The sequence below is a fragment of the Myotis nattereri genome (genome assembly GCF_964212035.1).
Source record: "Myotis nattereri genome assembly, chromosome: 1".
NCBI classification, from domain to species: domain Eukaryota; kingdom Metazoa; phylum Chordata; class Mammalia; order Chiroptera; family Vespertilionidae; genus Myotis; species Myotis nattereri.
The window spans coordinates 57,576,691-57,601,577 of NC_138075.1; the positions used below are offsets into that span (position 1 = coordinate 57,576,691).

The 24,887-nt window shown below is 42.0% G+C and overlaps 1 protein-coding gene across 1 annotated transcript in view; it reads left to right on the forward strand.

Moving 5' to 3' along the window:
* Positions 1–1,751: 1,751 nt before the first annotated feature.
* The window catches only part of MYO5A (myosin VA), a 197,687-nt gene continuing 174,551 nt past the window's right edge, over positions 1,752–24,887 (forward strand). Inside the window, exon 1 of the mRNA XM_081108912.1 lies at positions 1,752–1,841. Within this exon, the coding sequence (XP_080965038.1) occupies positions 1,815–1,841 (27 nt within the window). The 5' untranslated portion in view covers positions 1,752–1,814. The remainder of the gene's footprint in view (positions 1,842–24,887) is intronic.

The following is a 24,887-nucleotide window of genomic DNA, read 5'->3' on the forward strand; positions in this document are numbered from 1 at the left end:
GGGGATGATGGGTGTTTGCAGGCTGGTCACACTCCCTTCAGGGTGGGGGTCTCCACTGGGGTGCCTGGCCAGTCTGGGTGAGGGGCCGAGGGCTGTTTTCAGGCTGGTCAAGGATCCCCTTTCCCCCCCTCCGGCGACGGAAGCTCCCAGCCTCTCCTTTTTTAATTTTTTATTCTGGGATTTATTTACCTTCTATAATTGAAACTTTGTAGCCTTGAGAGGAGCTCAGAGCCAGCCAGGGAGGGCAGGAGGGAAGCTTGGCTTCCTTCATTGCCAGGGGCAACCCACTCCTGCTCGCTCCAGCTCCGTGGCCATGGCTGGCTGAAAGCAGGTATCTGGGGTTTATTTATCTTCTATAATTGAAACTTTGTTGCTTTGAGTGGAGCTCAGAGTCGGGGCAGCTGGGAAGCTTGGCTTCCTCCATCATTGGGGCAACCAAGCCTCCTGCTTGCTCCAGCTCAGTGGCTGCTGGCTGCCATCTTGGTTGGGTTAATTTGCATGTAGTCACTCTGATTGGCTGGTGGGCATGGCTTAAGGCGTAGCGAAGGTACGGTTAATTTGCATGTTTGTCTTTTATTAGTGTAGATTGTCTTTTATTAAGTGTAGATAGACATGGAGAATAATCAACCCAGTAGTGAAAGTGTCGGGGGGAAGGAGGCAGATAGAGGGTTAAGACACCATGGGGGTGGGGATGCAAAGACCATATTCTTATGCCTGAGGTGCAGGGATAACAGTGAGTAGACTGAATGCTGCTTCTGAGATTGAGTATTTTATACAGAGCGACATTGTAGGTGTGGACCCTCCACAAAAGCCCTCAGGGGACATCCGGATGGCTTCAGCAGGGTTATATATGGTGCAGACACACCCAGACCGGGAACAGGGCGAGGAAGAGTCTGGAGACAGGGCACCTCTACAAACACATAGGCCCAGGAACAGGTAGGCTCCTGGGCTGCCTCTACGCCCTCCCCCCCCCCCCCCCCCCCCCACACACACACACATCTTGCTTCAAGGCTCACTTAAGTGTCTGTGGCTTAAAGCAGGCCGCTCTGCTTTGGCATCATTACCTGACCCAGCCGCAGATACCAAGGTGTTCGGGGGACCTCGGTGACCCTTTATCTCAGATTCTCCTCCTTCCCTCTGCTGCCAACAGGGCTCTTGTGGAATTCTAGGTTATCCTATGGCCTTCCACGGACCCCGCCCCCCCCCCCCCCCCCCACCTCCTTTAGCTAGAAATGCTTGTAGGACAGGAGAAGCAGACTTTTACCTGGACACCCTCAGTGACACCAGCTACCGCCGCCCCTTGCAGGGCTGGCTTACTCCGCATGGTTCCGGGCTCGCTTGGGGCAGGGGCGCCCGGGGTGCACCGCGAGTGACCTGGGGCGGGAGACCTGGGGCTGCGCGTCGTGGCCGGACAGCGATGCTCGGAGCCCGCAGCCGACGGGAGGCGACGTGAGCCCGCGAGAGCCCGGAGCGACCGCGGCAGCCGCGCTCGAGCGCAGCCTCCTCCCGTTCCCACAATGCACAGGGCGGCCGCGGCGGCAGCATCTCCGGCCGCCGAGCGGGCTGCGGCGGCGACTCCGAGGACCCCGGGCACGCGGGGCGCTCGCGGCTGCTCGTGGGGCGCCGGGGAGTGATGGCGAGGCTCCCGCGGGCCGCCCGCGCCTGAGGCGCCCCGCCCGCCCGGCCCCGCCCGGCCCTGCCCGGCCCTGCCCTGCTCCCCGCGCGGCAGCCCGGGCGCTTCCTAGTCGGCGCGGGCGGCCGGCAGGCGAGGTGCGGCCTCCGCACTGGCGGGGGGCGTCGGTGCCGCGGGCGCCATGGCCGCGTCCCAGCTCTACACAAAGGTAGGGGGCCCGCGGGGTGGGGAGGGGGCCCGCCGCCGGCTGTCAGCTGGGCTGGGGGTGTCGGGGGCACCACTCCCTTTCCGAGCATTTCCAACCCCTTCCCCCCCGCCCTGCCGCCTGCGCCCGCGGAGGCGCCTTCCTCTTTCGGGCGGTGAGGATGGTGAAGGCGGCGGGGGAGGCCGGCCTCGCGGGTATCGCTGGCCCGGGCCACGCTTGTGGGGCTGGAGCGGAGCGTGTTTCTGGACCGGAGGCCGGTGTGGATCAGTAGGGCGGGCCCGGGGCAGGATCGCCCAGCCCTCCGTTCGCTCCTGGAAAAAATCCTGGCGGGTGGGAGATGCTTGTCAGATGGGCCCTCCCTTGGGGACACGCGCTTAAAATAACGTCTGGGGTTGGTGCGCGGTGCCACTTGCACTGCCAGCCAGGCTTTCCGTGGGATTATTTGGAACCCTGCAGACTGTCGCCAGCCAATATCCACCCCTAGTCGCCGGGTTTCATATCGCTGCCCTCGGGTGGTGAGCCCCGGGTGGTGAGCCCCGGGTTGGTGAGGCCCCGGGTGGTGAGCCCCCGGGTGGTGAGCCCCCGGGTGGTGAACCCCCGGGTGGTGCAGTCGGATCAGCACCAGCTCGTTCACGGATTGGGATGGTCCTTATTTGTCGCCGGGAGTTTGCAACATGCACGCAATCCCCTTAGAGCCTTGTTAGGCTCCATGTCTTCACCCTCCGCTGGGGCGAGTCCTTTCTTCTGGGTTTAATTTAAGGGAAGTGGCATCCTTTTCTCTGTAATACGGACACCAGTTTTCTCTGGGTCTGGAAATCTCTAAATGGCATGTTTTGGAAAACTGTGCCTTTGAAAACTCTTCCGAAAATTTGTCTTGGGCAGTGAGTATGTGGAGTCATGGCATTCTATACTGTAACTCATGGGTAGGTAGGTGTTTTGCCAGCTATTAATTACCTCTAATTACAATGAACAGAATTGTCCTAACTTTGCAAAGTTTGCATTTGCAGCAGAATCTCCATTTAAGATCCTGGAATCATTGTGTCCAAATGTGGCCCAAGTAAGCCCAGGGCCCATGTTGCAGCATGTTTCAGAGAAAAGAGGTCTGGACCCAGCCTCAAGAGAACTGGATCCCAGCCCCGGGCCTTGTCACTTACTCTGTGACCTTGGGCAAGTCCTTAACCTCTTCAGTAGATGGAGTTAATTATACCTGCCCTGCATCTCTTACAAGGCTGTCCTGAGGATTAAGCTTAATAATAAACAGGAAAGCTTTTTGTAACCCGTGAATTTCTCTATAAGTACGAGATGTTCGATTAATTTCTTCAACCATGAAATGAGGAGTTTTCATGAAACATTCTCTGGACCTCTTTCCTTCCAGCCTGGTTTAGAGGCTGCTCAGTTGGAACTTCTCTCTAAACCTGGTGATTTCTTTAGGCATTGTAGATCTCTAATGTATAAATGAATACAATTGGAAACTGACTCAAAGTTTCTTTATTAACAAACATTTATACAGTGCCTACTGTGCCTGGTACTGTTCTAAGTGCTTTACAGATTAACTCATTTAATTCTTATAATAAATGTATGAGGCTGCTACTAAGAAATATCAAATATCAGAGTCATTTTCACATGAAGAGATAAAGATCTGTAAACATTCCTTCACTGTGGTGAGGAGTCCATCCTTGAACTGCCTGACTAATTGTAGGTGGGTTAACTAGAGACTAACTGCATAATACATTTCTGTTGGATTTTGGATTTGCTTTTTTTCCACCCAGATAATCAGGGGGTGGGGAGGGAGGTACTGTGATTTTTCAATTGTAGCTTCATTCATCACAATCTATTTTAAAATTACCTTCTAGTCATTATAAAGACAGACTGATTTAGACATCAAGACTGAAGTTGAGCCCTGGCCTGTGCGGCTCAGTTGGTTGAACATTGTTCCGTGAACCAAAAGGTTGCTCGGGTTGGAATTTTCTCTCTCTCTCTCTCTCTCTCTCTCTCTCTCTCTCTCTCTCTCTCTCTCTCTCCCGTCCCCTCTTTCTCTAAAATCAATAAAATATATATTCTATAAAAAGACAAGTTGAGCCGAAACCGGTTTGGCTCAGTGGCTAGAGCGTCGGCCTGCGGTCTGAAAGTTCCCAGGTTCGATTCCGGTCAAGGGCATGTACCTGGGTTGAGGGCACATCCCCAGTGGGGGATGTGCAGGAGGCGGCTGATCGATGTTTCTCTCTCATCGATGTTTCTGACTATCTCTCTCCCTTCCTCTCTGTAAAAAATCAATAAAATATATTAAAAAAAAAAAGACAAGTTGAGCTTAAGCCACCTTCTTCTAATATACTTATGCCCAAGAATAATCTGGTCACTTGGCTATTGTTGATTAATTCTTTGTGTGAATGGACTTTAGCTTAATGGTGGGCAAAAATATTTATTGAGCACCTCCTAGGTGCCAGGTATCCTGTTTAATGTTGAGAGGTTCTAACAATGAAGAAGACACAGCCCTTTCTGTCAAAGGGCTCACAGTCTGCTTTTTATATTCCTGACCAAATTTGAACCTCCAAGGGCATAAATAACCTGCTGTAACTCAACAGCAAGCAGACAGCTGGTATGGTATTAGTAGAAGTTAGGGAATAGGTTAGGATATGGGGACTGTTAGAATGATTCTAGAGATGAAAGCTTGAGTATTGATTATTAGAGGAAGAGGACAGTCATTAGAAGTAGTATCAATGGATAAATACAAGGATTTTTCCCTTGCAGAGGATTATAGGAAAGGAAGTTCTGGGGAAGATAACTAGGAAAGACATATTAGTGACATGCCATCATTGTGGTATTCAACATAGTAGTTAAATCTGAAAAGTGCCCCTTTAAAAACATCATTCGTCCTAGCTGGTTTGTCTCAGTGGATAGAGCGTCGGCCTGCAGACTGAAGGGTCCCAGGTTCGATTCTGGTCAAGGGCATGTACCTTGGTTGTGGGCACATCCCCAGTGGGGGGTGTGCAGGAGGCAGCTGATCAATGTTTCTCTCTCATCGATGTTTCTAACTCTCTATTCCTCTCCCTTCCTCTCTGTAAAAAATAATTAAAATATATTTTAAAAAATGTCATTCACCTAGTCCTGGCTGGGTAGCTCCGTTGGTTAGAGCATTGTCCTAATAACACTAAGGTTGCAGGTTCCATCCCTGATCAGGTCACATACAAGAATTCAACCAATGAATGCATACATAATTGAAACAACAAATCCATGTTTCCCTTCCTCTCTCCCTTTCTTCCTCTCTCTGTCTAAAATCAGTCAATAAGTAAAGTGGGTAAACAATAGTTATATTGTTTTTCACATGTATTAATAAATATATCTTCATTTAAAAAATGCCATTTAGAGCGTAAAGGCAGATTTTGTTGTGTGATTCAGATCAGCTCTTATTACGGTGAAAGGCATGAGACCATTCAATTTATTCTTTTTAGCTAATGATAATGGTTTTGTCACAGCAATTTAGTAGGGCTTCTATTTTGTAAATTTTCCCAGCATAAACATTTTAAGGGCAACAGTTAGGCTTCTAGGATATAACATTTCTGAAAACTAACATTTTGTTTAAAACATGTTTGTTGGCCCCAGCCAGTTTCCCTCAGTGGCTAGAACGTTGGCATGTGGACTGAAGGGTCCCAGGTTCGATTCCAGTCAAGGGCACGTATCTCGGTTGCAGGTTTAATCCCTGGCCCAGGTCAAGGCACCTGGGGCAGGCAACTGATGGATGATGTGTCTCTCACATCAGTGTTTCTCTCTGTCTCTCCCTGTCCCTTCCACTCTCTCTAAAAGTCAGTGGAAAAATATCCTCGGGTGAGGATTAACAACTACAAAAAAACATGTTTATTGGTTTTAAAATAACAGATTTATTGAGATATAATTCACATACTATATATACCATTCGCCAATTCAATTGTTTTTAGAATGTTCATAGAGTTGTATGGTGATTTGTTTTTAGATCTACCTGGCTTGTTCCAGAAAGAATTGAAGGTGGCTATGATATATTTTGAAAATATTTGCTAGTCTTGACTTGCCAGTGGATATCTGAATCATAACATTACCCATAAATGCTTTCAGCAACTTCAAAGGATTCAGTGTATGTGAAGCAAGGTTTATTAATGAGACCTAGACGGATCACTCGCAGCAATAAAATGTCATGCTAGTCCTCTTTGCTTGAGGTTCCGAGACACCATGGATAGCACCATAGATACTGTGGAATGGCCAAGATTACCTGAAGCCGTTTCATTAGGAGTCGCCCTGCTGAGTTTTGTAACAGTGCAAAAAGGACTTAAAGCCCCCGCTCTGGAGCCACGTAAACTTTCCTAGATGAAAATGCTGTTTAAGCCAGTCGATTGTATATTTGTAGCCTTCCTTTCCCACCACATTCCCTCATACCTACTGAATCTATGGTCAAGATTTTTTCTGGGATAGTTTCAATTTTATATTCGATGCCATTGTTCCTTTACTATTAATCCTGGAAATTTTAGTATTTTGATGTCAAAATTACATTTCTCAGCCAGCTTCCAAAATCTTAAAGCAAAACAGCCATCTCATCTCTGATAATTTCCTCGAGTCTTTTGTCACGCCCCTTCCATCCACATTTCCTCCTGATGTCCCTAGGCCTGTTGACTGCACCAGTTCTAGTCCTTCAGGTTAGAAACCTCCACAGCTTTTACCTTGTCTCTTTACATTATACAGCTTCTTTACCAAGTCTAATTTTACTTGACATCCAGCTGACAGTTCTGTTTTTGTTGTTGTTTTGTTTTAAATATGTTCTTATTGATTTTAGATAGGAAGGGAGAGGGAGAGGGAGAGAGAGATAGAAACATCAATGATGAGAGAATCATCGATTGGCTGCCTCCAGCACACTCCCTACTGGGGATTGAGCCCCCAACCTGTGCATGTGCCCTGGCCGGGAATCTAACCGTGATCTCCTGGTTCATGGGGTGACACTCCACCACTGAACCACATCATGTGGGCCAGTTCTCTTTTTAATGACCTGTATACATTTCCACCTTATTCTAGTTATTTGTGTGTATGTCTGCCACTCCCACGCTAATGCAAGCCCCCTGAGATGCTGATGAGAATTTTGTTCACCTCCTGTAGAGCCTGGCTCAATGTCTAACACATAGAAGGTGCTGGTTAAGTATTTATTGGATGAATGAAAGAATACATAGAAGAGGGATAGACTGCAAATAAGGGTTTAGGATGATTAGTCCACTTGTAGGAATGAAGCAGGGTATAAAGAAGTAGTTAAACAAGTAAGCACATTTTCAGGCATGTTTTACAGGAGTAATAATGAGAGCTGGGACTCAGGGAGACCAAGGAAACTTGCAGGAAACAGACTGTGAGTGATGAAGTTCTGGTAGACTGAGGCACAGAAGGTTGGGAAAGCAGGGGACGCATCTGAGAGACAGCTCTCTGTGGTGGGTTAGACATCGGATGGGAAGGAGAGGAAATAATGTAAATTAATGCTAGAAACTGGATGCTCATTTCCATTGCATCATGAATTTTTGCCGACTAGAGAACTTTTAAGTTACTCAAATACTTCTTTAGACTGCTGGAGCAAAGCAGAACACTCATGATTTTCTCTTGAAACGTTATTGTCTCTTGAAGTGTGTGAAAGTTCAATGTGTTGTCCAGTGGCTAAAAGGTTACAAAGAGGTTCTAATTTATTGAGAGTTGCTACTGTCACATAAACAGTTTAAATCTCTGTGATGCTTTTATCTTTTCAAAGTAGGGGAATGGTGGAGGGAGATCTATGAATGGTGTTCCAGGGATTTAACTACAATCTCCAAAGGGTTGGGGAGTGGCACTAACTTTTATAGGAGAGTGTGGGAGTAGAGAAATGAACCCCCTTACTTTACATCTTCTCTTAGAAGGCAATTTAGCTCCTCTGTTTTTCATTTTTTGATTGATTTTACCTCCATCGGGAGAATGTAGGGGCATGTGGCCCATGGAAGGTGGACTTGGATTTATTTGTCTCCATTTTTGGCGGTTCCTAATGAAATATAAGGTATTATTGGAAGTGTAAACTCTCAGCTGATCAATGGAATAAAGTCTGGCCCTCAGTAAAATATTGTGGGCAACTCCACTCCTCCCTCTCCATCCTGATGGGCATGTCCTCTGTCCCACAGTGGTCTTCCTAGACTTGTTCCATTTGTTTGCCTGGGGCGTTTGTCCCCCATTTTCCTCCAGTGCCTGCCTCTCTCTGTAATCAACTTCACTGAGATATAATTTACATGTAATAAAATTCACTGATTTAAAGTGTACACTTCAGCCGAAACCGGTTTGGCTCAGTGGATAGAGCATCAGCCTGCGGACTGAAGGGTCCCGGGTTCGATTCCGGTCAAGGGCATGTACCTTGGTTGTGGGCATATCCCCAGTTGGAGATGTGCAGGAGGCAGCTGATCGATGTTTCTCTCTCATCGATGTTTCTAACTATCTCTCTCCCTTCCTCTCTCTAAAAAATCAATAAAATATATTTAAAAAAAAATAAAGTGTACACTTCAATGAATTTTGACAAAGATATTTTGTCAAGTAACCACCACCACAAACAAAATATAGGACATTTTTATCATCCTCAGAAATTCCCTTGTGATTAGTTTCTTCTTTTTTTTTTTTTGTAAAATATATTTTTTATTGGTTTCAGAGAGGAAAGGGGAGGGAGAGAGAGATAGAAACATCAATGATTAGAGAGAATCATTGATCGGCTGCCTCCTGCACGCCCCCCACTGGGGATCGAGCCCACAACCTGGGCATGTGCCCTTGACCGGAATCAAACCTGGGACCCTTTGGTCCGCAGGCCGACGCTCAATCCACTGAGCCAAACCGGCTAAGGCTTAGTTTCTTCTTTTCTCCAGTTTATTTAGAGAGTTTACTGGAGTTGCATGTGCCCACCAGGGCAGAGAAGAGTTGTTTGTTTTCAAAAATAGATATTATGGTTCCACCTTAGCCCAACCCGTAGAGACACTGAATGCAGAGGCCTGACCTTGGGACTCACTCCTGTGGAGTGTCATTCAAGTGGGAGGTGGGAGTAGATGGAGAGTGGTTTGGGTGGCTGATTTACTCTTTCCTTCACACACTTAACCCTTTACCTTTCATAATGGTGTCTGCGCTGGATGCCTGTGTCCTTAGGCCCTTAGTGTACTAAATGTCCTCTTGTCAATTTTGCCCTTTAGTAGTGCTCCTCCCCCATCTGCCTTGGCTGTGCTGTCAGTCTGGGTTTGTGCTGATACAGATTTCTGAACTGCGCAGAAACGTATCCCTGGCTTCTCTTCTGCCTTCCAAATTCTGAATTTCTCTGCTAATCCCTCTTCAGCTGGAAGTCTCCTTACCCAGAAGCATTAGCATTAAACATTTTGTAAAACAGAGGCTTGTTGCCAATTGTAGAATTTAGGGATGATGTAATTATGTTTCAAAATAATGACTCTAGGACTTGATTGAAATCAAGGGAGAAATGTGTTTATTCACCTTTGAGTGTTCACAGGGACCATCTATCTACCTCCTTTCGCCTGAGGTGCTCCTGTGGCCTAAAAACATGAGCAAAATGCTAGCCGGGATGGGGACCAGATACAAAAAAGACAAGTTTTTTGTTTTTTTTATTTGTCCTTGGTCACTCATACAAAAACATGCATTGTCCTGGCTATGAATCCTGTGTGTGTGATTGGGGTTTCTACTTTTGATAAATACATGCTGAAACTAGAGGATTTTCAGAATAGGAGAAATAAAATGAATCTGGCTAGTGAAGTGGCTAGACAAATTGAAAGGGTAGAACTTTGGTTTAGAAAGATGAATGTGAGCTTGCAAAATAGTGAAATATTTAACGCCAAGAATGGTAGAAGTTTTTAACATCAAATCTCAGTTCAGTAGGGATAGTTGTTAAATCTTAAAATAAATAAATATATGTAATTTAAAATGAATTTCTATCTCAAACATTAAAGTTATATTTATGAAATTTATTCCTTCAAGTTATGGTATCAGTTAAGATGTAGTACATAAAGAGAAGATTCTGAATAATTCATAGATGATAGTTCTGACAAACTGATTTACCTAACCTCTCCTTGACATTGTTAAATATAGTTTACCAGCCTGAACTATTTTAGTTGGAAATAATGGAAACCCAACTCAAAGCCAAAAAGGATTTTATGAAAGTGTAGGCCTGGCTGAATTTAAGGCTCAGACGTGGTCTCTGAGGCTCTCTGTCATTGGCTCTCATGTTGGATTGTGCTGCCTGACCTTGGTTTCTTCCCCAGGACAGCTCCTTTTGGGGTGAAAATGATGGTCAGTGGTGACTGTAGATCACATGATCTTGTAGCTCTGGACCTGGAGGAAGAGAGCCGGGAAGATGACTTGCCTGGGGTCACATGCCCTCTCCTTTCACTGTGCCGTGTAGGCTGTGGGGAGGAATATCATGAGTGGTCACGTCATGCTCACCCCAGATGCCGGGGGGTGGACAGGGCATCGAGATTGATAGTCCCACTCAGACTTGGTGGGGTGGCTGAGAGCTGTTCCCATCAGAAGGAATAGTGCTGGTCGACCAGACAACTACCCCTAGTTGATGTCCACTGTGAATAAATCACCAAAAATGACAAAGTGATTGAATTCTGTCCTTCCTTTTCTGCTCTTTGATCGAAGATTGGGAGAATTTTGCATATACAAGAGGCTATTGGATATCTTTCCTTAGAGAATCATTTTGATTAAAAAAAAGAAAAGGCATGGAGAATCATACAAGCAAGTGTTATTAAAACCATATCAAACATTGAAGATTTGAACATTATTTTGCAACAGTCTTAATTAGGGGACTGTGAACCCTATATTACCTTTCCTTCTAATTGCTTTCTCTGCCTATTTCCTCAGCATTTTATTTCCCATATTTTCTTCACACCCTTGCTTGCATACATTATTCTCTTCCCCATTTACACCTAGAGATAAATTGCAGAATTTCTTATTTTCCCTTTTGGACTGTCTGAATTGTCACTGAATTCATCTGTGGTATCTTTTCTGCTCTCTTACTTTCTACCTTGTCTTCAACTTCTTTATTTTAAATATGTTTTTATTGATTTTAGAGAGAAAGGGAGAGGGAGAGAGAAATAGAAAACATTGATAAAAAAACATCAACTGGCTGCCTCCTGCATACCCCAACTGGGGCCCGAAGCTTGAGCATGTGCCCTTGACCGGAATTTAACCTGGAACCTTCAGTCCCCAGGCCAATGCTCTATCCACTGAGCAAAACCAGCTAGGGCATTACTATATTCATAATGGTAATTTGTATAATTCTTAAACAACATGTATTGTGAGAATTTTTATATCATCGAGAATGTTTTTTAATGGCTGCATGATATTCTATCATTTGGCTATACCATAATTTATTTACTGCTGGGCATTTTCACTACTATAAGAAATGTACTATGATGAGCATCTTTGTATATAAATCTTTGCTTGAATTAGTCAGTTTTAGTCAATTTTAGATTCTAAGTCTTCTTGGCTAGAGTTGGCATTTATATTTATGCAGGATAGGGTATTCAGATTTATTTCATTTTAAAAATAGCACTTTTTATGTACATTGCTTCAGGGCCTGGCTGACCAGATGTCTATTTCTGTGAGATACTTTCTGGCATCCAGTACCTTTATTCTGTTTTGAGAAATTCTCTTACAGTAAAAATATATCAATTTATTTCAAAATTTAACCTTTTGGGAATCAAAAATAATTGAGAGAAAAAACATGAAGCTACTGCTCGAGAGTCTAAACAATGTAATTTTAACTTAAAAAGTACCTGAGAATACTATGTTGTATACCACATGTCCTCCTAATTAGAACAAATTGCCGTTCGTTTGGAATGGTCATGATGCTTTCAGTGGGCAGTCAAGGACCTGAGAGACCTTCAGCATCACTAATTGCTTTAAAACAACTAGAATGGATCAAAATACACTAAGTGCTAGAGACAGCACCTGGGATGGGATCTCCATAGCGCTCAGAGGTGTCTTGGGATTTGTGAGATCTGCAGTTTGCTGCTGTGCACAGCAGTCCTCCTGCAGGCCTGGTAGCCACAATGTGATAGAAGGTTGATTGTGTGGATTCTTAGGTAGTAAAACATAGCAAACTGATTTGAAGCCTTGGCATCCTTGGGAGTTTCTTTGCTTTTCTTCTTTGATTTTTACCTTATTGTCATTTGTTTTCTTCTAAAAACTGTAGTTTGCATAAATGCATGATTACATGGCAGTATCATTATCAAATAAAAATGGCTTAAATTTACCAAGGCCTTCCTGTGGACCAGACACTAATCTGAGGGCTTTGTTACAACTGTTCCTTCCTTGGTTTCACTGTTTCCCAGTGCCTGAAAGAGAGGCAGTGCATCACAGCAGTCAGGGACAGGGCTCTGTCTACACTCAGTTTGAATTCTGGTTTGAATCCTGAATTTACTACTCACTTGCTGTGTGACCTTGACCAAACTACTTAACCTCTCTGTGCCTCAATTTCCTCATTTTTATAATTATAATACCAACAGCATGTATTTTAATGATGATTAAATTATTTAATTATATGAAAATGCTTAGAATAGTGACCAATATGTAGTATGCACTTATAAATATTAGCTGTTATTATTATTATTATTATTGGAGCTATAGCTCCCATTCTCCTTCCTCTCTGGCTGCTTTGTCTCATAAGCTCACCTGCCTCCTATTGCCCCTTGCATATTGGTGTTCCTAGGCTCTGTCTTTGACCTCACGCTCCTTCCCATTGTGATCCACTCCTGAAGAGTCAAATGCCAGCTCTGTGCTGATGACTTCCAAATCTCTGTTTCTAACCTACTTGCTCTGCCTACAAACCTAGATCCCTACAAACAACTGTCTTACGAACATCATTACAAGTACCTCAAACCTAATATATTCAAAATTGAACTTATCGTCTTCTCCATCCTCTACTCTACTTAACCTCTATGTCAGTTTCATCTGTTGATGGGATAATAATAGCACCTACTTCATAGGGTTGTTCTGTTCATGCAAAGCACTTAGAATAAAGCCTGGTACCAATTAAGAAGTATTAGCCACTACAATTATTGTTATTTGTATTTCCTGTCTGGAGAAATGCAACAACTTTCATCCATTCACCCAAACTAAGATCTTATTTATTTCCGCAACCCAAATGATTCGTTACCATTTCCTGGTACAATTCTTACTCCACTTGGGTCCTTAATATTTCTTTCCTGGATCCCGAAACAGCTTTCTAAGCAATTTTTAGTCTTACCTCCTTTGTTCTGCTACCAGACTGATGTTCTTTATGTAACATAAATATCTGACCATGCCATTCACTGTCTGGCTTGAAATTCCTCAGTGATTCCCCCATAGGATTTTTGTCTCGAGAATAAATTTGTTTGTCCCGGCTGTGGTTGCTCAATGGATTGAGCATCGCCCCATGGACCAAAGGGTCCCGGGTTCGATTCCCAGTCAGGGCACATGCCGGGTTGCGGGCTCTATCCCCAGTAGGGGGCGCGCAGGAGGCTGCCAATGATTCTCTCTCCTCATTGATGTTTCTATCTCTCCCTCTCCCTTCCTCTCTGAAATCAATAAAATATAGATATATATTTTTTAAATTAAATCTTTATTGTTCAGATTATTACAGTTGTTCCTCTTTTTCCCCCCATAGCTCCCCTCCACTCGTTTCCACACACCCCTTTCCCCCCAAGAATAGTCAGTCCACTCCCTTTCTATGCCCCTGATTCTATTATATTCACCGGTTTATTCTGTTCATCAGATTATTTATTCACTTGATTTTTAGATTCACTTGTTGATAGATGCGTATTTGTTGTTCATAATTTGTATCTTTACCTTTTTCTTCTTCTTCCTCTTCTTAAAGGATACCTTTCAGCATTTCATGTAATACTGGTTTAGTGGTGATGAACTCCTTTAGCTTTTTCTTATCTGTGAAGCTCTTTATCTGACCTTCAATTCTGAATGATAGCTTTGCTGGGTAAAGTAATCTTGGTTGTAGGTTCTTGCTATTCATCACTTTGAATATTTCTTGCCACTCCCTTTTGGCCTGCAAAGTTTCTGTTGAGAAAAATTTTGTTTGTGTAGTGCTTCCCAAACTTTGGTGTCCATTTGCATAATCTAGGAATCTTGTTAAAATGGAGATTCTGATGTAGGTCTGTGATGGGGGCCAAAACTGCATTTCTAGCAACTCCCATGTGATGTCAGTGCTGCCGGATTGAGGACCACACCTTGAATAGTGAGGCTGTAATGCACAGGGCTCCTCCTTCCCCTGCCTTCACCCTGGGCCTGCCTGGTCTCTTGTGTTTCCCTCTTGGCATGCAGGATTTTTCTTTAAGGTCAGGAGCTCTCCAGGTTGCCTTCTCCCTGCTTTGCAGCATTCTCCTTGCCTGGCTTTCTCTACTCCGTTTGTGAGTGAGGTCTTCCAGACCCCAGTCTGGGTAAGATGTTCCATCTGTGTGTTCATATAGAACACTGTTTACCTCTCTCCTGACACCACTCTGCATTGTAGCTGTCTGTCTCCTCAGTGCTTTTCTGATTCCCATAAAGACAGTGGACATATATCATTTGTTTTATTTTAATAAGAACTATATTGAGCTATAATTCACATACCATACATTCATTTAAAGTGTATAATTCAGTGGTCCTCATCTGTTCTTTGACCTAACATCTAGAGCAGGGTTTGGTACACAGTAAGTAGTAAGTCCATGATTGAATGAATGAATTAATTAAATGACATTAAAGTACCATTGTAAAGTTTTCCTCCAATGTTCTTCTTCTTGTCTGTATTTTTTTTGGGTTTAACATGTCAGCATTCAAATAATCTTATTTATTCATCAGTGACTCCATGAGCTTCCTTCTCCCATCCTTCTTTTTGGCACCAGAGATGGGAACCACTTTATTCTTCTCTTGGTCAGTTTTAATGCATCACTATAGTTAGCTTTCCTCAGTTCTCTAGTGCTTCCAGTTCTCCTTTTCCATTCTGTAATGACTACTTACCCAAAGCATAGATGCTATTCCCCAGCTCAAACCCCCTGACTGGTCCCTGACCCTCTCCTCCTTCTACCCTAATTATCTGTTATAAAATTAACTCATTCCTTATCATGACGTTCAAGACTGATTGTTTTCTAGCCCTATTCACTTGGCTTGGTCTCAGACTTACTGAATGTAGTAATTTGGAATGCTTTTTACTTTTTAAATTTAAAAATATATTTTTATTGATTTTTAGAGAGAGGAATGGAGAGGGAGAGAGAAAAACATGTATTTGAGAGCAGAACATCAATCAGCTGCCTCCTGCATACCCCTTATGGGGGACTGAGCCCGCAACCTGGGCATGAGCCCCAACCGGGTATTGAACGAATGGACAAACTTTTTGGTGCATGATGCCCAGCCAACTGAGCCACACCAGCAAGGGCTGGAATGCTTTTTAAAATGTAGATTCCGTCCACCCATGAAACAGGAGATCACAGTTTGATTGGTGATTCTCTCTCATCATTGGTGTTTCTCTCTCTCTCTTCCTTTCCCTTCCTCGGTCTGAAAAAAAAAGAAAAGATTCCCTGGTCTTGCCTCTAGAGACTCTGAGCCAATAGGCGTTGGAGCCCCAGGAATCTGTATTTTTAATCAACACCTTAAGGGATTCTGATTCAGGTCATCTATGGAACTCCCCTTTGTGACATTGAACCAGCCTTGCTGCTTGGGCCTGTGTTCTAGCTTTGCTTGACTTTGGACTTTGTTCACCATACTTCCCTCTTGCCAGAATCCCCCACCTAATAAATGCTCAATAAAAATTAGTTGAATTGAACTATTTGTTGAGTGTTGGTGGTAAGTCTTTTTAAAATTGTCAGCCACTCCCCCCCCAAGGCTATCCTTAAAGTTTCACTTTTAATAGAATACGTGAGAAGACCTGGCACAAGGTAGTGACCCACTAAATATTTTTGCTATTTTTAAAGGTAACTGGAAAAACTGTATCCCTTCTATTAAAACTTACTTCTACGGTAAAATTTATTCCATTACCTTTACTAATAATAGGTGTGAAATAGTATAAGAAATGGCTTGCAAAATTACTTTGGGAGCTATTTTTCTTTAAAAAAGTTTTTTTAAAACTATAAAATAATATTTAGTGCAGAATCTTGGAAAATTAAAAAATACAAAAGAAAAAAATTGCATGCAATCCATTATCCTCAGATATTAACATTTTGATGTACATCCTTCTAGTCTTTTTTCTATGTATTTTTTCTCTAGCAAAATGGTGTACTTTATGCATATTATATTGTAACAAGATTTTTTTCTCTAAGTAGTATATTGTGAACATTTTCTCATGTCAACACATTTTCTTCTACAATATTTTTTTATGGCTTTTGAGTATTATATTGCATGAATTAGTCATGTTACTCAATCAGTCCCTTATGATAAGTACTTCCAATCTTTTGACAGTTTATACTTAAACTCAAGAGAACCAAAATTCTTTGTGTGTCCCTTTAAAAAGAAATTAATTGTAGTTAATGAATTTGACTATAATTATAAAACATCACATTTTTTTAAATATATTTTATTGATTTTTTACAGAGAGGAAGGGAGAGAGAGATAGAGAGTTAGAAACATCAATGGGAAAGAAACATCGATCAGCCGCCTCCTGCACACTCCCTACTGGGGATGTGCCCGCAACCCAGGTACATGCCCTTGACCGGAATCGAACCTGGAACTTTTCAGTCCTGAGGCCGACGCTCTATCCACTGAGCCAAACCGGTTTCGGCAACATCACATTTTTTATAACATAACAATATTGGTACAAAAAGTTGGTGGTTATCATCAATGTTAAGATCATTCTAGTTAGAGCTTAGAAGGACAAAAAACCACCACAGGAATATCAAAGCACTTAGGAATAAATCCTTAAATATAATTACAGTTTTGGGATCTCAGAGTGTCAATCACAACAGCCCACTAGAAAGGAATTGTCTAAACCTATGACATGCGTGTCAGAGGTGACACACGAACTCATTTTTTTGGTTGATTTTTCTTTGTTAAATGGCATTTAAATATATAAAATAAATATCAAAAATATAAATCTTTGTTTTACTATGGTTGCAAATATAAAAAAATTCCTATATATGACATCACCAGAGTTAAGTTAGGGTTTTTCAAAATGCTGACACGCCGAGCTCAAAAGGTTCGCCATCACTGGTCTAGATGACAGAGGTACGATCACCGGCCAGGTGAATCACAGTATAGGTTAGCTCCAACTTGAGAGGACAGTGGACCTCTTTCTCCTCTAGTATTTTGGAAGCCATATGGTAGAATGAGTTACATTGCAATCCGCACGTTCATATACCTCCCTTTCTTGTTGGTTGAGGAGACTATACCTGACTAATGAAAGCCACTTAGGATCTGACAAGCCCCTGCATCCATGTTTAATGGTTGCTCAAACTGTTGCTTTAGAAATGAAAAGGTAAATTTAGGCTAAAGGGAGAAGATTATAGCAGAGAAAGTTTTGCAAGAAAAAACACATTTACTAAATCAAGAGAAGTAATGTGGGGAATAGTCTCTGAAACATAAGACATCTTGAAAGCTCTGAAAAGGAGTCTTTTTACTAAGGTATTTCCAATAAGCATCTCCCACCCCTTGATTTACAAATACTGTAATTAAATGTGTGTTGTTGTTTTTTAACAAGTTTCCAGCTAAAATATGTCTGGGAAACTGTCCAGGGGTTGTTGATAGGAGCTCGGCTCTTCAGAATATGCCCAATTCCCTTGGGGCAGAGGTGGCACCTTCTTGGGTCCAAGAAATTTTTGAATCTGTGTCAGGAAAGTTAGAAGAATCTGTCAAACAAGTGAAGTTGCTTCTGCAGTCACTGCTCCCTGGAGTCATCGAGGTCCAGTTTGTCTTTCGGAGCTGGGGCCTCCACTGTAGGGTGTTTAACAAGGATCTGGACAAAACATGTAGAGAGCAACTTACTAACTGGTTAGAGTAAGGATTGGGATGTCTTATCTGAGTTCATGAGAAATCTAAGTGATGGGGATATTCAGAAGTAAGTCAGTACCAATTTAACCAATTTGCAAGACTCAGTTGTAATCTGTGCTATTCTTTACATTAAACTGAAACAAAATAATTTTTTTAAGGTTAAACATCTGTATTTGTATTTTATTGTTTTAAAATATATTCTTTTGATTTCAGAGAGGAAGGGAGAGGGAGAGAGAAATAGAAACATCAATGATGAGAGCATTGATCTGCTGCCTTCTGAACGCCCCTTAGTGAGTATTGAGCCTGTAACCCGGGTATGTACCTTTACCAGGAATTGAACCATGACCTCCTGGTTCATAGGTCGACGCTCAGCCACTGAGCCACACTGGTCGGGCTCTCCTGTATTTTTATTTGCCTTGCTTATCCATTGGCTATTTTTTCAAGATTTTCTAAGGTAACTGTCATAAACTATATTAAAATTTAATAAATCTGAATGAGTAGAGACCGAATTAATTATTTAAAATATATATGGGTAAAATGGATGGAGTAGTACTGCTATACTGATTCCAGCTTGAAAATTGCTTTTGTTGGGCAGCAGTTAAGGTTTTGTAAGTATGAAATTAATAGATTGAGTTTATTGAGAATGTGGTCGATATATAAACAGAGTCTCAGAGCGCTGGAACTGCTTCTGTGCATGCTTTTCACTTAAGTCAACTTAATTCCTGAAGTAGCCGGTTGTCCTTTGGTTTTCATTCTTCTCTGCCTATGCACAGGGGCATCAGATGCAGCTGGAGCTTAAAGAAGAAGGGTCATGTTAATTAATTCCAGTGAAACACAAACTGCCTCATAATTAATGGAACAACAGCCTCATTTAAAGACCTTAGACCTTTTTTTCTGCTCTTCTATTTTTTCAAGGACTAGAGAAGGAGAATGGCACAGATTGTTCACTTGAGACTGTTTTAAGCTATTGATCCATTTTTACAGTCTTCATCTGATGGTTCTCTTTTCGACAGGGATCATTCAGGTCATGCAGTGATTTTCTCTTGAGGCTTTCTGTCTTCTGTGACAGTTTCCAAGAGAGCAGTCCATGAACTCTGGCTTTGTCAGAATCTAAAAATGGCCTCTATTTAATGTTTTATTTATAGATATCATATTTTAGTTCAGATACAGTGCCTAGCAAGCAAACATTTGTGTGTACAAGTAGGGTGGCAAATACCAGGTCAGGTTGCCTGCTGGGTTATTGGAGGGAAGAAGAGGCTGTGTATGTTCCCATCACTGTTCTACTCAGCTAATCGCACTATCAGCTGATCTTGCTTTTATGTGGTTCATTTTTATTTTGTCTTCCAAATAGTTAAGGAATGAGGGATTGCGGACAGAGATAGCCAGAGTTAGGGAAAACCAGGTCGAGAAATAACTAGGAAGTTCCTTTCCCATGTGTGATTATCTCAGTTTTCAACCCAGCATTCTTGTAGTGAGTAGAAGCTTCTATCTTGGACCTAACCTTTGAGGATACTGCCTTTGAGCAAACTAAGAAAGTTTAATATACTTCTAATTTTAATAGATGAAAAGGGAATAAATGGAAATTAACATGTAACATATGGTTTGCAGGTTTTTGACATACAAAAAGATATATATTTCAATGTGTTGTTGAAAATATGCTCAGGATCTTATATGTGTTCAGGAGCTAAATTTTTGGGAACATAGTAATAAATATATAAAGGAAAAAAAAATAAAATAAAACAAAAATGTAAAAAAATGCCGAGGAAAGGGTGGTTTGAGATTGAGAGATTCGAGTATGATTACCAAATGTGCTACCATATTGAGTGGGGCAAATAGGGTTATGTGCTGGGAAGGGAAACAACCTGATAACTCAGGGGACTAAAGACTTGTCTACAAATAATATTTGCCATTGTGCTGTAGAGATAGCAACTCAAAGTAGTAGATGAAATGGGAGGGATTAGAACAAAGAAGACTAATATAGATGTATAGTTTTGTTATTTCTACATTCTCTTTGTGTTGTGCTGTCTTTTTTTCTGGTTGGTTAGCTTTCCAGATTAGTTGTAATTTTTACCTAAACTTTCTAAATTTAGCTACAAAATCTGTTTGGATTACCTGACTATAGGTTTTTGAAAAATGTGATTTTTAATACTATGAAAAGAAAGAGAAAAGACTATTGTAATATATAAACAAGATTTAAACGTTATGAATCTGAATGCTTAAATAACATATGTAAAAATGAATGTGAAATACTGAGATCAAATAAAGTAACAAGCAGTAATGTGATAAGGTTAAAAGCATAATTTCCAGTGTTAGGTTGAGCTTCTTCCTGTGTGACTATAAGCAAATTAGTGAAAGTTATATATACACACACACACACATGCTGAGTGGCCAGATTATTATGACAACCTGGCGTTTGTAGGCAAATTAGCCGTACACTGCATCGTATGGGATATGGAAGCCGAAGGCCTGTTCCAACACCTTTGCTGTCTGCAGTTACCAAGATCAAACGTCTCCAATTCGCACAGGAACACAAGGTTGGACAGTCGAGCATTAGAAAAAAGTCATGTGGTCTGATGAATCACGTTTCCAGTTGCATCATGCAGATGGCAGAGTGAGAATTTGGCGGAAACAGCATGAAAGCATGCACCCCACATGCATGAGTACAACCTTCAAGCTGGTGGGGGCAGTGTTATGGTTTGGGGCATGTTTTCCTGGCATGATTTGGGCCCTTTAATTCGTGTGGAACAACGTCTGAATAGCACAACATACCTAAGTATCGTTGCTGATCAAGTTCATCCTATCATGTTGATGGCGTATCCCAATGGAGATGGCTTCTTCCAACAAGACAATGCGCCATGCCACGGTGCTCATATTGTGCAGGAGTGGTTTCAAGAACATGAGGAGACTTTACCTTGCTTAGGTGGCCCCCACAATCACCAGATCTCAATCCAATTGAGCATTTGTGGGACGAAGTTAAAAGAGCCATCAGGCAGTTGGTTCCACAACCATCAAATCTCACAGAACTGGACAGTGCTATTCATCAGGGATGGTGTCAGATTCCTCGCATCACCTTTCAACATCTCATGGAGTCAGTGCCAAGAAGAATCGCTGCAGTATTGAAGGCAAAAGGTGGCCCAACGAAGTACTGATGGGGTGGTCATAATAATCTGGCCACTCAGTGTGTGTGTGTGTGTGTGTGTGTGTGTGTGTGTGTGTGTGTGTCTATCTATCTCCCACGTTCAAAGGCTGTTAAATCGCATTGTTTACCCATATCTTCAGAAAATATCACTTCTGTCGTGGTAAACAACCTGCTTCCCTATTTATAATGGTCTGGCCCTCTAGCAACTTCAGCGCGAAATTATAGCTAATTTGCCTACAGACGTCAGGTGGTCATAATAATCTGGCCACTCAGTGTATATCACTTAGCTCAGTACTTTGCATATCAAAATGGAGTCCATTATGTTAACCTTTAGCTGGTATGATTGGCTTGTCTATTTTAAATGATTTGTAAAACTTTGTTTCCTTAAAAAAAAAAAATATAGCCCTACAGAGATTTCTCCTTACCATGTTCTTAAAGCTTTTGGAAGGTTTCAGGACATGAGTTATGCACAGTAATACAGTTTTTCCTCATTCGATTTGGCTAGAGATACTCTCTCAGTTATAATCTGTTTGTAAATCAGCATTGACAGCACCATCTGACATAGCTGTAGCTTTCCTCCCAGTCCCTTTTTAATCTGTCTCCATCAGCATTCTCAATAAGAGGAACTTATTCTAAACCAGGGCTCTTTAAGATCCTGCGCCCAATTGTAATTAGCATAACTAGCACTTTATGCATAATACAAACATGTGTCATAAACTACAGATTGAATATCAAAATCTGTCCCAACCCCATTTCTCTTGCCAGTATAGAGGCGTAAAGACAAAATACTCCTTTTCTAACTTTTGCAGTTAGAGCCAGCTGTATGATTCAGTTTGGGTAATGTGATATAACCTTCTAGAGGGCCTCTACAGGGAAAATAAAAGTGCTTTTCTGATCAAAGGAACAGAAGCAGTAGAACAGTGTGGATGCATATCCCCTTCTTTCTCCTATTTTTAAGTGTGGAATATGATGAGTGGAGTTGTGACAGAGTTGTATCATGAGGCAACGAGCCTGAGAATGGAAAGTTAACAAGCTAAGGAGATAGAGCAGAACGTGAGAGTCTGGGTTCTTAATGATGTTATTGGGCTGTCAGGACCACCCTGAGATAACCTTCTCTGGACAGCTTGTTTTATACATTATTCTAATAGTGTAAGATGCTTAGTCAAACTTTTCTATTCCTTGTAGCTGAGAGCATTCCTAATTTAGACAAGAAATAGCAGCTTTAATATAGATAAAGTTAGTATACACTTAGGAGATTTGTATAGTTTTATTTATGTACAAAATAAATACAGGTGACATGGGAATATAAAATAATTTAAGAGGTGAAAATGAATTCTAGACATACTTGTGACATTGAAAAACATGCCCAGTAATATATAATAATCTATTCTCAGTTGTAATTTCTAGGTTCTCTGGCTAACTCCCAAGTCCTTTCCCACATTACTTATGGCTTAAAAAAAAAGTTTTCACTGATTTTTAGAGAGAGAGAAAGGGAGAAAGAGAAACATCAAAGAGAGATAAATGGTGATTGGCGGCCTTCCACACCCCCCCTACAGGGGAGTGAGCCCACAACCCTGAGCATGTGCCCTTACTGGGAATGGAACCAGTGACCTCTTGGTGCATGGGATGATGCTTATCCGACTGAGCCATACTGGTCAGGGCAACTTATGTTTTATTTCTTTATTTATTCTTTATTTTATTTTATTTTTTTTAATATATTTTATTGATTTTTTACAGAGAGGAAGGGAGAGAGATAGAGAGTCAGAAACATCGATGAGAGAGAAACATCGATCAGCCGCCTCCTGCACATCTCCCACTGGGGATATGCCCGCAACCCAGGTACATGCCCTTGACCGGAATCGAACCTGGGACCCTTCAGTCCGCAGGCCGACGCTCTATCCACTGAGCCAAACCGGTTTCGGCTATTTATTCTTTATTGATTAAGGTATTGCATATGTGTCCTTATCCCCCCTTCCCCGCCCACCCCCCTGCTTGTGCTCTCACGCCCCTTGTGTCTGTGTCCATTACTTAGGCTTATATGCATGCATACAAGTCCTTTGGTTGATCTCTCCCCCTTCCTCCCACCCTCCCCTGCCTTCCCTCTGAGGTTTGACGGTCTGATGGGTGCTTATCTGTCTCTGGATCTGTTTTTGTTCATCAGTTTATGTTGTTCATTATATTCCACAAATTAGTGAGATCATGTGACATTTATGTTTCTCTGACTGACTTATTTTGCTTAGTATAATGCTCTCCAGGTCCATCCCTGCTGTTGTAAATGGTAGGAGTTCCTTCCTTTTTACAGCAGCATAGTATTCCATCATGTAGATGCACCAGTTTTTTTTAATCCTCTCATATGCTGATGGGCACTTAGGCTGTTTCCAAATCTTAGCTATTGTAAATTGTGCTATGGACATAGGGGTGCATATATCCTTTCTGATGGTGTTTCTGGTTTCTTGGTATATATTACAAAGCTACTGTTCTCAAAACTGCCTGGTACTGGCACAAGAATAGACATATAGACCAATGGAATAGAATAGAGAACCCAGAAATTGACTCAAACCACTATGTTCAATTAATATTTGACAAAGGAGGCAAGAGCATACAATTGAGTCAAGACAGTCTCTTCAATAAATGGTATTAGGAAAATTGGACAGATACATGCAAAAAAAATGAAACTAGACCACCAGCTTACACCATACACAAAAATAAACTCAAAATGGATAAAGGACTTAAACATAAGATGGGAAACCACAAAAATATTAGAGGAATCCACAGGCAGCAAAATCTCAGACATATGCCAAAGCAAAGTATTTACCGTTACAGCTCCTAGGGCAATGGAAACTAAGGAGAAAATAAACAAATGGGACTACATCAAAATAAAGAGCTTCTGCACAGCAAAAGAAACCATCAACAAAACAACAAGAAAGCCGACTGCATGGGAGAACATATTTGCTAATGTTATCTCCGATAAGGGTTTAATCGCCAACATTTACAGGGAACTCATACAACTTAACAAAAGGAAGATAAACAACCCAATCAAAAAATGAGCAACGGACCTAAATAGATACTTTTTGAAAGAGGACATACTGAAGGCCAAGAGACGTATAACATGCTCAAAGTCACTATCTGAAAGATGCAAATCAAAACAACGAGGTACCATCTCACACCTGTCAGAACGGCTATCATTAACAAATCAACAAACAAGAAATGTTGGCGAGGATGCGGACAAAAAGGAACCCTCGTGCACTGCTAGTGAGAATGCAGACTGGTGCAGCCACTGTGGAGAATAGTATGGAGTTCTCTCAAAAAACTAAAAGTGTAACTTACGGGTTTTTAAAGTCTTGCTTTCCTCAGACTTAGACACCTGAACATGACACAGACAAGGACTGAAGTTTCAATAAGGGAAAAGCTGGGTATGAGTGGAGGTGAGTGGGTGGAAGACATCAATTAAAAGATGAGAGCAGCCCTAGACAGTGTGGCTTAGTTGGTTGGGCATCATCCTGTGCACCAAAAGCTTGCCAGTTCAATTCCTGGTCAGGGCACATGCCCAGGTTATAGGCTCCATCCCCAGTAGGGTGTGTGTAGGAGGCAGTTGATGGATGTTTTGCTCTCACATCAGTGTTTCTCTCTCTCCCCTTCTCCCTTCCTCTCTCTCTCAAAATCAATATTCTTAAAAAAAAAAAATGGTAAGACCATACCAGTCTTCCAACTAGCGTTGTTGTTCCTGAAGCTCCTCAGTGTTCTTGAATTTCAATGGGGGAAGATGAGAACAAGATATTAAAAAGACAGCAGTAGCAGCAGCACCAGTAGCCATTGAAGGCCTACAACAATTTCTTGCAAGCATTAAAAGCCCTTTCAACGTTGAAGTTCACTTCCACCTGGTCTTTCAACTCTTATATGAAGTTTACTAGAGGCCTAGTGCATGAAATTCATGCATGGGTGGGTTCCCTAGG